The 13,421-nt window shown below is 32.1% G+C and overlaps 1 protein-coding gene across 1 annotated transcript in view; it reads left to right on the plus strand.

Annotated features, from left to right (window-relative positions):
* Positions 1-13,421, plus strand: part of LOC129228134 (1-phosphatidylinositol 4,5-bisphosphate phosphodiesterase classes I and II-like) — a 478,401-nt gene that overhangs the window by 348,116 nt on the left and 116,864 nt on the right. Inside the window, 1 exon segment of the mRNA XM_054862781.1 lies at positions 13,213-13,297. Coding sequence (XP_054718756.1) covers positions 13,213-13,297 — 85 coding nt within the window.

Here is a 13,421-nt window from a genome sequence, read left to right on the forward strand (position 1 = left end):
TGTCTGCATTCGTGTAACTTGTAGTAACTCAGGAAACTTTTTGACAAAGATCCTTGATTTTTCCAGGAAGTGGATAGAAACCGTTGAAATCCCGAAACGTTTTCCCGGAAATAATCAGTAACGTTTCGGAAATTTTCTACAGTGTAGCATAAAAGAACAACCTGGTTTTATAAATTTATATTTCATAAGCTATTACACTAACACTATAAATGATACATAAAAATAAAGATAAAGTGCGAAAGTTTTTTTCTCACTCACAAACGTTCGATGTGTACGCCTTTCGTAACCCGAAATACACCTATAACATACATTTTGGAGGGTTTTCAGTCAATTTTTCGTATTGCTACACACATTAGATTTTCCAAATCTTGCAATGTTGTAGGCAATAGCGGTGTATTAAACACTGTCTTGACGAAACCTCATTTTAAAAAAAATCACATGGAGTTAGGTTTGGGGAACTGAATGGCCAACGCATAAGGGGGTAAATCATCATCATCATCATCTGCACGGCCAATCCAGCGTTTACAGAACGTCAATGGCGCAGCGAAGGGCGTGAGGGGGTAGGGATCAAAGCACCCCACAGTGGCTTTGGTTTTAACATCGTTGCCAATCCTAATACAGTAGTAAATACGCGTGTAAGGACTGTTGTGACCAAAAAAACCCCTTCCGGAAGGAATTTCTGGCTGCGCTCGTGCGGAAGGTGCATGTTTTAAGTAGTTACTTACGTCCAAAAAAACTTTCACAGTTTATCCTTAATTTTATGTATCATTTATGGTGGTAAGTGTAATAGTTTATCTCTACATAGTATAAAATGAAGGTCTCCAAAAAGCGTCTGTGTGTTTGAACTCGCAAAACTCAAGAACTTCCCCGCCGATTTTGCTGAAATTTTCACAGTTTGTTCCTTTAAGCCCTGAGAAGGTTTGCAGACCAGTTCGAAAACAATTCGATGAATCGTTCTTTTTTTATTCCAATTTAGACTCAATTTTCACATAAATTCCCGAATATGGGAGTGAAACATTACTCGCAAACAGTACTATTATATATCGTTGGAAAGGGAAGAATTTTCCGCGTTCTACGCAATTTGTTCCAATGCTCTAACTTAAGTGTGACGGAAGTTTTTTACGTTTTTTTAGCTCGAATTTTTTTAGGCTTAGCTGAAATTTAGACACTACTTTCTTCATTAAATCCATCAATAAACATTGAAGGAATTGTTCCACAGTTTTCTTTTTGACAGCATTGAAAAGAGCTGTTTTTTTTTTTTACTCCAGATCTAACTCGACCTAAGGTCGAAAGTTTAACCCTATATCTCCATTAGGAAAAAAGTTACAAGCGAATTAAATGAAGTTCAAAAATCTGTTCTCTATTCAAGTTTTATACCATTTCATCTTGCGTTTCCACGGTAACGCTTTTTGAATCCATTGTTTATTTCCATCTTTCTCATTTTCAATTCTTAAACTTATGTTATTTTGTGTTTCCATGGTTACGCCTTTTAAATCCATCTTTCTCATTTTATTTTAATTTCTTAAAAGTATTTTAGTACCTATCGTCATTGTTTGGCGAGAAAATTTTGCATGATGTTTTTTTTTTCTTTCATTTAATCCTGGTTATTGAAGATACTTCACTTGACGCAATGGTTTTTTTCAAGCTAGACCGGGCAAAGCCGGGCAACGCAGCTAGTGAAATATAAATTATTAAAACCGCGATATTTTTTTTAACTAATCCTGTATTTTTTACATAGATGACAAAACAAAATCTTTTTTGTCATTTTTTCCCCTCCCCATGTAATCTCAATAAACGTATTGTCAGCCATTCATACATTTATGGATGTCTAACGTCATCGTCATGACAGACATCCATGACGACATACATCCCTTTGTCGACTGTGCGATTTCACCAACACCAAAAAACACCGAAAAGCCGATGATTACTTCCGCGTAACGTTTCAGGATTCCAAGAGTTTGCACCAGCTTGATGTAAAAAACAAGTTTTTTTTTTTTTTTTTTTTTTGGAGAAAATGTTTCCTGAATCGCAACAAATTCCTTAAATGCCGATTTTATACTGTGATTTATCTACGATGAAAATTAACCACTTCCAACTATTTATTAAAAATGTCTTAAAACTAAGAAAAGAAGAATCAAAGGGCAGCTTCCAATTTCTGCCAATAGCATATCTTTCAAAAAATGAAAAAGTTTTGCACCGAAAGTTAGTAACGTTCCTGAAATTAGCCTGGAATATTTTTAAAAAATTTAGAAACCGTCCCAATCAAAGCCAGTCATGTTTCTGGGCTAACTCAGGATGAAAAATTTAGAAACCGTCCCAATCAAAGCCAGTCATGTTTCTGGGCTAACTCAGGATAAAAAAAAAATTAGAAACCTTCCCAATGAAAGCTAGTTATATTTCTGGACTAACTCAGGAACTATAGTGAGAATTTATATATGCATATCGTAATAGCTTGGTAACTTTGTGCTTCTGCCAGAAAAGCTACTATAGCAAACACAGCCGAAGTTAAGACGGAATTGCAAGCAATTACTTCAAAGTTATGCGCATCCAGAGACTGCATTTCGCCCTTGATTTGGTCTCAGACAAGCTGCTGGAACGGCTACAAACTAAGCTGATGGGGAGAAGCCCAATAAAGAAACCTAAAATATTTTTACACGGGTAACTAAAAATGTTTTTCACTACTGTATAAAATCGGTATTCATGGAGCTTGTTGCGATTCAGGAAATGTTTTCGCAAAAAAATTGATTTTTCACAGGAAACTACAGTTTAACCACGGGTTGTATGGAATTGGCAAACGTCCAGTTAAGACGAGTCTATCTGAATGAGGGATAAAAATAAAAAAAATGGTGCACGTGTTCCGCTCACATGAATGAGACTCTGCTTAATTTAGAGGCTAGCCTAAATCTGCAAAAAGCTGACATCCCTAAAAACGAGTCAATTTCTTCCTGTAAACCGGATGTTTCCCTTTCCATACAATCCTAGGTCAGACAGTAGTGCAAACCCGTGCAATCCCAATACGTTAATCCCAGAAGTAATCAGTGACGTATCACTTTTTTTTTTTTTTTTTTTTGCAAAGTAGTGTAAACGCCAAAGTGCTTATGAGATGCCGGTTTTCTTTAGCATTTTAATAATTTAAAAACTTTTGAGTTATTATCGCAGAAAAAAAGCTTCTAATATAACAGTATTTGATGCCTTACATAATTAAAAACTGAGCGCATGTACTTATTTCACTATTTATCTGTGTCAAAGTTACTTCTCCGGAACGCCAGTGAATTAACCATCGAACCAGGTATCGATAGATTCGTAATCTTCCCGTCTTTATGTTTGGCTATTTAACGTTATCCTCCGATAATAATGAGCGGAGATTTAGCAATTAACTACTATTAACTTTGATACTTAGATTTCTACATAAAATCCCTATTTTTCGAAGACTTTCCTCCATTCAAATTATTATTCAGTGCTTCATCTTAACTTTCCGTAACAATGCTTTTGTTAAAATTTGTAGCGTGAAGAGAAATAAGAGAGAGCGTCATTGAGAATAAAAATCTGTTGCTATTTTGTGTTCTCGAATATGAACAAATAAAATTCTGGCATTGTTTTTACTCTTTTCCTATAATCAGTGGATTTAAAATATTTCAGTTTTGGTTATTGTTCCACAATCTGCAGCAAGATTTTTCTGATTTTTTTTTATTTTTAATTCAAGCCTGAATGTTGAACACGCGTCACTTGACACAACTTTTATTTTCGAGGCAGACCATGCAAAACCGGGCGACGCCGCTAATTTCTCTTTAAAAAGTAGACTACTGTTTTTTTCTAGTTTCACTTTTCAAGAAGATTATTTTTTGAAAATTTACCGACAACCCCTTTACCGATGTCGTTATTTAAACATTCCCACTGACTTTCAAAACCCTGACCTCCTGTCTGTAAAAGTATAACATAGTCTTGGTGGGTGTATATGTCATTTTGTACCCCCCTTGACCACTGAGTTAGGTTAGTCATTACTTTAGGATGGTTTTCATAAAACATAAGCTTAATTTTGGTTTACTGTGCAATGTTTAATGAGTCATTCTCCAGTTTTATACCAATGAATGTAATGACGTTAGCAAGGGCGCCCATATGCAAAATTTTAAGGAGAGCTCAGATATTTTCCCCATAGAAACCGATTTCAATACAGATTAGAGTTATTAAAATTTGACATTTTTAATAACTTATTCATTAATTGCTGGAGAAGAAATGTTTTTACATTTTTGCAAAGAAAAAAGTACTAAAAGCAAGAAAGTTCTAATTTCAAGGGGGGCTTGAGCCCCCACTTGCTCCCCCCCATATGGGCACCTTTGGACGATAGTAAAAGAGGCAGTGAAAGCTAGAGAAATTGTGGACCAATTTACCATCAACCCCTTTACCGATGTCGTTATTTGAACATTCCCACTGATTTTCAAAACCCTAAACTTTTGTCTGTAAAAGTATAACAAAGTCTTGGTGGATGCATGTGTCATTTTGCACCCCCGTTGACCACTGAGCTAGGTTAGTCATTACTTTAGGATGGTTTTTGTGAACATTAGCTTAATTTTGTTTGACTATGCAATATTTAATGACTCATTATACAGTTTTATGCCAATGTGTAATGACGTTACATTTATAATGACGTTATGGCAATGTATAATGTATAATGACGTTGTGCCATTGTATAATGCCAATGTATACGCCATTATACAATGCCAAATATGTATGCTATTGTAAGGACGTTAAGCCATTGTATAATGACGTGCAATGACGTTAATAGAAGAGGCAGCGAAAACAAGAGAAATTGTGGATCAATTGCCCAAAGTGATTATACTGACATTAAAATATGATTAACTAATTCAGGGCACGCCTCATAAATCGTCGTATTGAAGCGTTTTAATTTCGAATGTTTTCGAACACCGTATTTAAATAAATCATTCAATATTGCGTTTGCTGTCTTCTGATTTCTTTCTGTTTGCCTTCGAATTTGGGGACCGGTCCTCGTCGTCTTCCGGACACCGGGACTAAGTAAACCCCTTTCTCGTTTCGCGCCTTCCTATCGACTCGGATATAAATCGATGGGAAGTCTTGACGTCACGTGACGTCAGCTGCGCGGGATCTCGAGAAGAGCTCTGCTACTTTTCCAGCCATTTTCTTTGGTCTGTTGGGGTTTGGTTAATAATAAGACTAGAGGAAAAAAATGATAGCCTGAACTGTAAAGTTTCAAATGCATGATTTTCTTTTCTTCGAGAAGGAAATTTTGTTCCTTGAAAAAAAAAAATTCCCATTGTTTCTGATTAAATTTCAAAGCAGTTAAATTTGAATTTTGGTATAGAGTTAAGTAAACAATTTATATTTAAATAAGTCCAAATAAAAAATTTAGATCTTCTTTGTTTCTAACAACATTTATGGTCAAATGTTGACCAATTGTCTCCGTCTCTCTTTCTCTGTCTCTCTTTCTCTCTGTCTCTCTTTCTCTCTTTCTCTCCCCCTGCCTCTCAATCCTGCTCCTTGGCGTTCTTTTTGGAGTCATAGCCCAAATGTTTTTTAAATATTTTTAGACAAAAGTGTAGGTTTTACATTTTAAAAAATCGCACAATTGTAAGCTCAGGCTGAAAACAATCTATACATAAACTTTTGAGACCGTTACCAGTTTAAAGTAGATAAATATAAGTCATTATTCTTGCAAAAAAACTTTGCAGCTCCTAGGGATGGAAAATCATACCTGTCATGAAACAGAACCAAATGGAATTTTTAAAAGAATACTGTATGATGAACGTGTTTTTCTTCTCCTTTTCATGATCCTTAACGAGTTTTGTACCGCATTTCCTGACTCTAATTATGGGGGGGGGGAGGATCCGAATTTGCCAAAAATAATTTAAAAGCTTGAACTCTTTAAAAAAATTAAAAGCAGTGATAAATAAAAGAAATCAACTGGAAAACCAAAAATAAACTCCTCTTCCTCAAAACAAAAACCATAAAAATCTGTAAAAGCACCAACTTGGCAGCTTTTAAACGAAATAAAAAATACACTTCTCTTTTTTTAATTTTGTAAACGTTAATTACGGATGTTGTAATTGACTTAGAAACTTTGAAGTAACTCTGAGAAACAACGTAGCTAATGGGTCTGTCCACGGCGACTGATGTTACAATTTGACTCTATTTTTTACTTATAAATTCAGCACTGTCTTGAAATTAAATTTTGATTCTTCTGAAATTGATAAATGGGGTATGAAATTAAGGGGAATAAAAAAACGTGATTGATGTTACGCAGAAGAGACATTGAGAAAAGTGACTTATATATCATTTGAAATTCTCTTCAAACTAATAACGTTAAATCCAAACAGATTTCTTCCCCTTAAAATAGAGATGTTAGACTTGGTGAAAACACTTTGTTTCATTGAAATAACTAAAAAACTAAAAGTATAAAAATTATTTAGCACCCGTGACTGATGATACAAAGATTTTGTGACTGATGTTACATTTCCGATAAATTGCTGTAATTATAAATTATTTCTCCTCGAAAATATAATTAGCATTTAAAATTGCCAAATTCTATTTGAAATACAAGAAAAATTTATTTATAAAGTTTTAAAAGTTATATTTGTGATGTATTTCATAAAATAAAAAGTCCTCTTGCCTTTACTACAAACAGTGCGCTAAATATTTTATTTCTTTCTCATGTGAATAATAAATTTCCTCCACATTGACAGACTATTTCTAATGTTTTACTGCTTGAATCTTGACAGTTACTAAATACTCCTAGTTTTCAATTTTAATGCATCTAACTTTTCGTGATACATTTGTTTGTCATGTTCTTCAAGAACCCGTTCTTCAGTTACAGTCAACAATTTTGGAACATGTTCTGCTGGAAGTGATTCCAACCATTACTGTAAAAAAAAAAGGATGTTGCTAAACACCTGCTACAGCTTCTGAATTTTAAAAAAGTATTACTCAAATATAACTCTTTTTTACATGATTGCAAGTAGGATGTTGATAACTCTGAAATTTGCATGAAGCTGTGACATTTAAAAATATTTCTGTATTAATGATGTAGCACTTTTATTCAAATGTAATACATGAAGAACTAGGAGTTATCTTTTTGTCAAATTTCATGCCAGAAACTTTTTTCTAGCAGCAGTTTTCTTTTGTGAAGATATAATAAAGAGCGCTTTGAATGACTAATACATTTTACCAGGTTTCATTATTTTAAGGAGGGGCAATGCAGCTGCTACACTGTAAAAACGATTCAGAAACGTTCCTGGAAAATAATAGGCAGCTGATGTGCCCAATTTCTGCCAGTAACATATCTTGGAAAAACCAAGAACGTTTTCCGCTAAAAGTCAGTAACCTTTCTGAAATATTGGCAGAACCTTCCTAATTTCTCAAGAGAGCTGCAGAAGCATTAGAGCGACCACGGCTAAGCGGAAATTACAAGCAAGAACCAAGCATATTCCTTGCCTGCAATTCCTGCCTCGACAAAGCTGCAGTTATCCAATGACTTATTTGCTCCATTTGGTAGTTTAGTCAATCTGGACGGGCTGCAATCAAACTGAAGCCGATACACTTAATAAACATGCTCAGTCAATCTTTAAACTGGTAGCAAAAAATGTCTTTCACACCAGTGAGAAGTCTGCATTCGTGCATCTTTTAGCAATTCAGGAAACTTTTTTTGCGAAGATACTTGATTTTGCGGAGAAATAGGTGAAAACCTCTGAAATTCCGAAACTTTTACGGAAATAACCAGTAACGTTTCGGAATTTTTTTACAGTGTACTTTAAACCGGGGACTTCAATACTTTTAATTTATTCTATTTCTTCACCCAATGCATCTTTTTAATTTTATTCTAAATTAACTTTGGTAATTATACTAGGTTTTTTTTAATCATTTTTTTTTTTTTTAAATCTTCCGCTCTTTGCAGCTTCTGCTTTGTTTCACTTTTTATAATTTTCATGTTTTTCTTTATTTTTTAATTTATATCGTCTCCATTTTTGCTTTTCTGCAGCAGTCAATGCTGTTTGTGCAATTTGTTTGAGGTTCATTAACGAAAAGACAAATGTGATTGATGTTACTGTGACTGATGTTACATATTTTAAATAAGTGTTAAATAATTAAATTCAACTATTTCTAAATATTTAAAGAATTAATATTAAAGATATCATCACAAATGAAGAGAATATGACTTTTTAAAAGCTTGGATTTGTTTGTTTTTTAAGCAATGCAAACTTTTATACAATTTTGTGCCTGATGTTACATTAGAGTATGAGACCTAGTTTAAAAACAATTGCTACAAGACAATTATAACAGTTTAAAGTTTCATTGTTGGTCTAATCTTTTCCTAGATAAACCACATTTCAATGAAAAATGAGATTGTAGACATAGCAATTAATTTCCTAAGTGAAAAAAAAAAGATAAACTTTTAGAATCGCTAATGCAACGACACATGGGCACTGAGTAGTGTTGTCAAAATTTGACTATAAAACTTATAAAAATATGATAATAGCTTTTTTTCGCATAGTTTTATAAAAATACAGTCTTTTTTACCTCATATGAAAGAAAAAAAATTACTGATTAAATTACGGATTTTTTTTACTGTGATGTCCCTAGTTTCATGGACATGCCCTAATGCACAAAGGAGGCAATGAGAAGTAAAGGGCAAAAGTTTGTAAGTGGCAAAATTTTAAATTTGGAGATAAACAGTACAAATACTAGGGGAACCTCTCCTATGTCTTGGGGCAAGAGATGGTACAGTAGGACCTCGTTTATCCGAGCTAACTCGGACTGCTACTGCCTCGGATGTCGGAAATCTAAGTTAATAGAAACTTTATACAAAAAACAGGATCGCAAATTTCAAAAAGTACCAATAAATGAAAATAACTTGAAGTAAATTTTATAAATTCAATTAAATATTTCCACAATATCACGTTTTAAACAGAAAAGAAAACAGAAATTTCCGATTTTTTTTTTAATTTTGAAATTAAAAATTCATCATTTTATTATTTGTACATTCTTGTTTTCAAAAAAACGCATAAAACACCTGAACAATAGAGAAATGAAACATCTTATCTTTATCAGGGCTTACCTATCTATAAAAAAGATAGATTTTATTATCGGCTCGGTTAACAGAAACCTCGGTTAATCGAAGCTCGGTTAATCGAGGTTCTACTTTTCTAGTCATCCGATAAAATCTTCCGATAACATCCGATAACAAAAGGAACTGGACAAATATGAACTCAACGTCGAAATTTAATACATGATTCCCTTAAGAAAAAAATGCGAATCCTATTCTAGACATACAGGTAGAAGAAAGTGAAAAGAAATAGAAAAGCTTTCAATGCTAGCAAATTAATAAAGAATAATATAACCTATATAGTTTCAACAGAAAACACAATTTAAAAATAATAAATAGTTAAAATTCAACATGTAGGGGAATGTGGGGCGAAGTGAAATGGTTAAGATGACCGAGTTTTTTTCAAAATGAACAATTCGGAAATTTGTTTTGAAAATTACAATACATAAAGATAGAACATTATATTTTGTAATGCAACTTGCGTTGAAACAGTATTTTTGATTTTTAGCTGTAAATTTGAGTCTTAAAAAAAAGGTGAAAATTTTTCACTTATTTTTTCGTGAGGCAAAGTGAAAAATAAAATATTTTTCTATTGAAATATTATCAATTCGACTATAAAACATATTTTTGACCAAAAGAATTATTTAAAAAAAAGTTGAATGAATAAATGAAAAGATATTAAAACAAAAAATGAATAATTAAATGAATAAATCAATTAATATATAAAGAAAACTAAATGCGCGAGTAAAAGAATGAATGAATAAGAAAATAAGTGAATGAATGAATAAAAAAGTGAATTACTAAATGAAGGTATGTAAATGAATTAACTACTAAATGAAAACATAAGTAGTTTATTGAAATGATTGGGTGAGTAAATGAAACAAACTATTTCCCTTCGCCCCGTATGTACTTGGTTAATTTACAATTTATTTAAAATACAAATAAGCCTAATATTAACTAAATTAATACTGCATTGAATAGTAGGAGGTCTCAATTAATGTGAAAAATTTTAATAACAAGAACTTTATCATTGTGAATCAACAAATATAATTTTTGACTTACAATGAAAAATATTACAATATGAGTATTTCTTTTAAAAAAAATTACCTTTATTACCAAATGCTTTAATCTTCGGCGGTATTTTTTTTCCTGGCAGGAATGGACTACATATGGTACTATATAGTTAAAATAATACCAGATAGGTGGAACTAGAAGCAGTATAAACATTTCACTATTTCACTCTGTCCCATGTTCCCCTACTTTTCTTTGAAAAAAAAAAAAAAAAAAAACACTGATTTTTCAAAGTATAAAATTTTCTTATTTATACTTAAACTCACTTTTATTTTTTCCCTTACAGTTGAAATAAAATTTAAGTTAAAGTTTTGCGGTCATTTTTAGGAATCATTATGTTGTTTTCTCTCAACAAATAATGATACCAGAACATTGTAATTTAACTGAATGATAAAAAAAAGTATATATTGATCTGAATCATAATCTGAAAGCGAAATAACAAGAGTTAAAATGCATTTTTTGTTTTGAGAATAAAGATCGTAATTCAATATTTGCATGAAAACATTAGTTTGAAACTTTTTAAGTAAAGATGTTGCTATAATGAGAAATAAACCGCCTGAATTAATTTCCTCCTGCAGTTAGAGCAAACTGTAACCTAAAGATTACAGAAACATAACACTCTAAACTAATTTTGATGCAAATTTGATGTTGTGTAAATTGATGTAACAGTTACGAAACGACATAGGAGTAGATTATTATTAAGAACTATAAAAGTCACCATTTTACGCAAAATTTCTAAGATATTCTAATTTTTCCCGGCATTGGTGCCTCAAGATGAGTTAAAGAAGCTAGGGAGACTCAGTACAATGAATGTGATTGAATGTTTTTGTCATAAAAAATATATTTTGTGCTTGCTACGCACTTTACAAGTCAGAGAATAATAAATTTGCATGCCCCTTATTCATGTATTGTATGTTTTTGAAGCAAGGCTGTAATGTATTGTAAATGAAAATTTCGACGTTTTAATTCAATCATATCATCCATTTCGAAAATAAAATTTGTGTCCTTTTTGGAAAATGTCCATTTAATTTATCTTTACTGCATTTTAAAGGCAAAACCTTTCATAAACTCAAGTATTTAGGGCAATTATACATCAAATCAATCATAATAATAATAATAATAATAATAATAATAAGTTTTTGACCTCACCATTTCCGATTTTTAATGACAATTGGTGTGAGGGACACATATGACAAGATAAGTAATCCTGCCAATTTTTAGAATTCTACTTGAAAAATTATACCAAATACAGGGCTGTTAAAAACCTGAAAAAGTTCGAAAAAAACGAAAAGTTGTGACATACAAATGACTATAACTTCTCTTCTAATTATGGTTGAATAAAAACTCAAAAACTATTGTAAATCTAAAGAATAGAGCCTTCTAGTGATATAAAACATGACTTTCTTACTACAGGTTTAAATTTCAAGGTCTTTCACTGTCACTTTTGACCTTGAATATTTCAAAACATGACCCTTTAGAATTTCTTCAAAAAATATATATTTTATAGCTCTGACACTATTCTTCCACTACAGCAAAACTTTGAATGGGATCGCAATGGCAAGATACTGAAAAAAAAATCAAGAATGTTCACATGTTTTGCATTAGGAAATTCCATATGTCAGGTCAGTGATCTCCTTAACCTCCTCACCACCTTTTAATGAAATTTCTAAAGAAGGACACATATGACAAAATAAGTAATCCTACTAACTTTCAGAGTTCTTCAAAAATTTTACGAAATACAGGGCTGGTTAAAACTTAAAAAGTAAGAAATAAACGGAAAGTTGTGTGATGTGCAAATAACTGTAACTTTTTTCCTAATGATAGTAGAATAAAAATTCAAAAAACATTGCAAATCTAAAAAACAGAGCTTTGTTTTGTTATAAAACATGACTTAAAACATGAAAACAGGATTAATAAAACAGGAAATAAACACGTTAGCTATGCGGCTTGTCCTAGCATAAATGGATGTCGTGAAGGAACTCTTCTCTCTGCAAATACATGGGTCGCCAAAGTAAAGAAATAAGTAATTCAGTTTATGAATTAGGGAAAAAAAAGAGTACAAACTATGTGGTTTTCTATTTGGTTGAGAATATGCAATGGGATCAATGCTTTTTCTCCCATTTCTATCATTTACTGTTTTTAATTTTTTTTTTTTTTTGTTTACATGCGAACACTGAATAAGCAAGGCACACTGTTGCTAGATTATACAGTTGTTACTAGATTGTTACAGATGTTACTTTTCAAAATGCAAAAAATACATGAGCTCATAGATGTAAAGACATCCAAGAAAAACTGTTTGTCGGGTGTTTTTACACCCATAAGCGCACATCTTTTTGCGGTAAAAAGTGGATTCGTTGTAGCTCTGAAAAACGTACCAGTAGTTGTTTTGCAAATTTGTTCGTTCAAAACGTAGATTTATTTATTGTTCGATTCAAAATTCAAAGCCCTTTAAACAATTATTTATTCAGGTGGTTTGCGTTGGTGGATACTGCTTTATTGTAAATTCATCCTCTACTGCGATTTACATTTATTATTTATCAATGTACTATTATCTACAATGTTTTATATTTCTTTGCTTTATCTATTTTATTTATCATCTGAGCTATCTTTTTTTTTTGGAAAAGCTATGACAAAAGAAGTGAGATAGAACTGTTGAAATATTAATTGTAATGTGAATATTATTCTCCCGCTCGTTGTTGGCGGAGAATACACTTCTATTTTACGTAAATATGTAGTTAATGTCTTTATTTTTTGTGAAGGCTTTCCTTATTTACTAAAATGCATAAATACATTTACTTATAAAAATTCCAAAGAAGTAGAAGAGGAAGAAACGGTGGGTCTTCAAGAAGTAATTACATATTCTGATTGCAGCAGGTGACTGTGGTAAAGCGGTAGCTGTAAAGTCACATGCTTCTATAATTATGCGACTTGGCCTATTCATATATAGAAAAATTCCGATATTGTAGTAGCTTGAAGCGTACATTATTTTTACCAATTTTATGTCAAATGTCAGAAAACCTATGTACTTTTCCATCAATATTCATGTAAAATGATTTTTCTCTCAACAGCATACAGAAGATGTTTGCTCAGCACAAAGACGATAAAAAAAGAGTTGAAAAAGCTTTGGAATCTTGTGGCCTTCCATTTGGGAAGGTAAGAATTTTCATTTCCCGTTATATCCCTCCAACCCTCTATGACAGTGTTATTATATTGACGAGACGCACATGTTACTGCCTTTATTATTAGCATAGCTAAGCTGCCAAGAGTTGGCCTTGAC

The sequence above is a fragment of the Uloborus diversus genome, chromosome 8 (genome assembly GCF_026930045.1).
Source record: "Uloborus diversus isolate 005 chromosome 8, Udiv.v.3.1, whole genome shotgun sequence".
Taxonomy (NCBI): Eukaryota; Metazoa; Arthropoda; class Arachnida; order Araneae; family Uloboridae; genus Uloborus; species Uloborus diversus.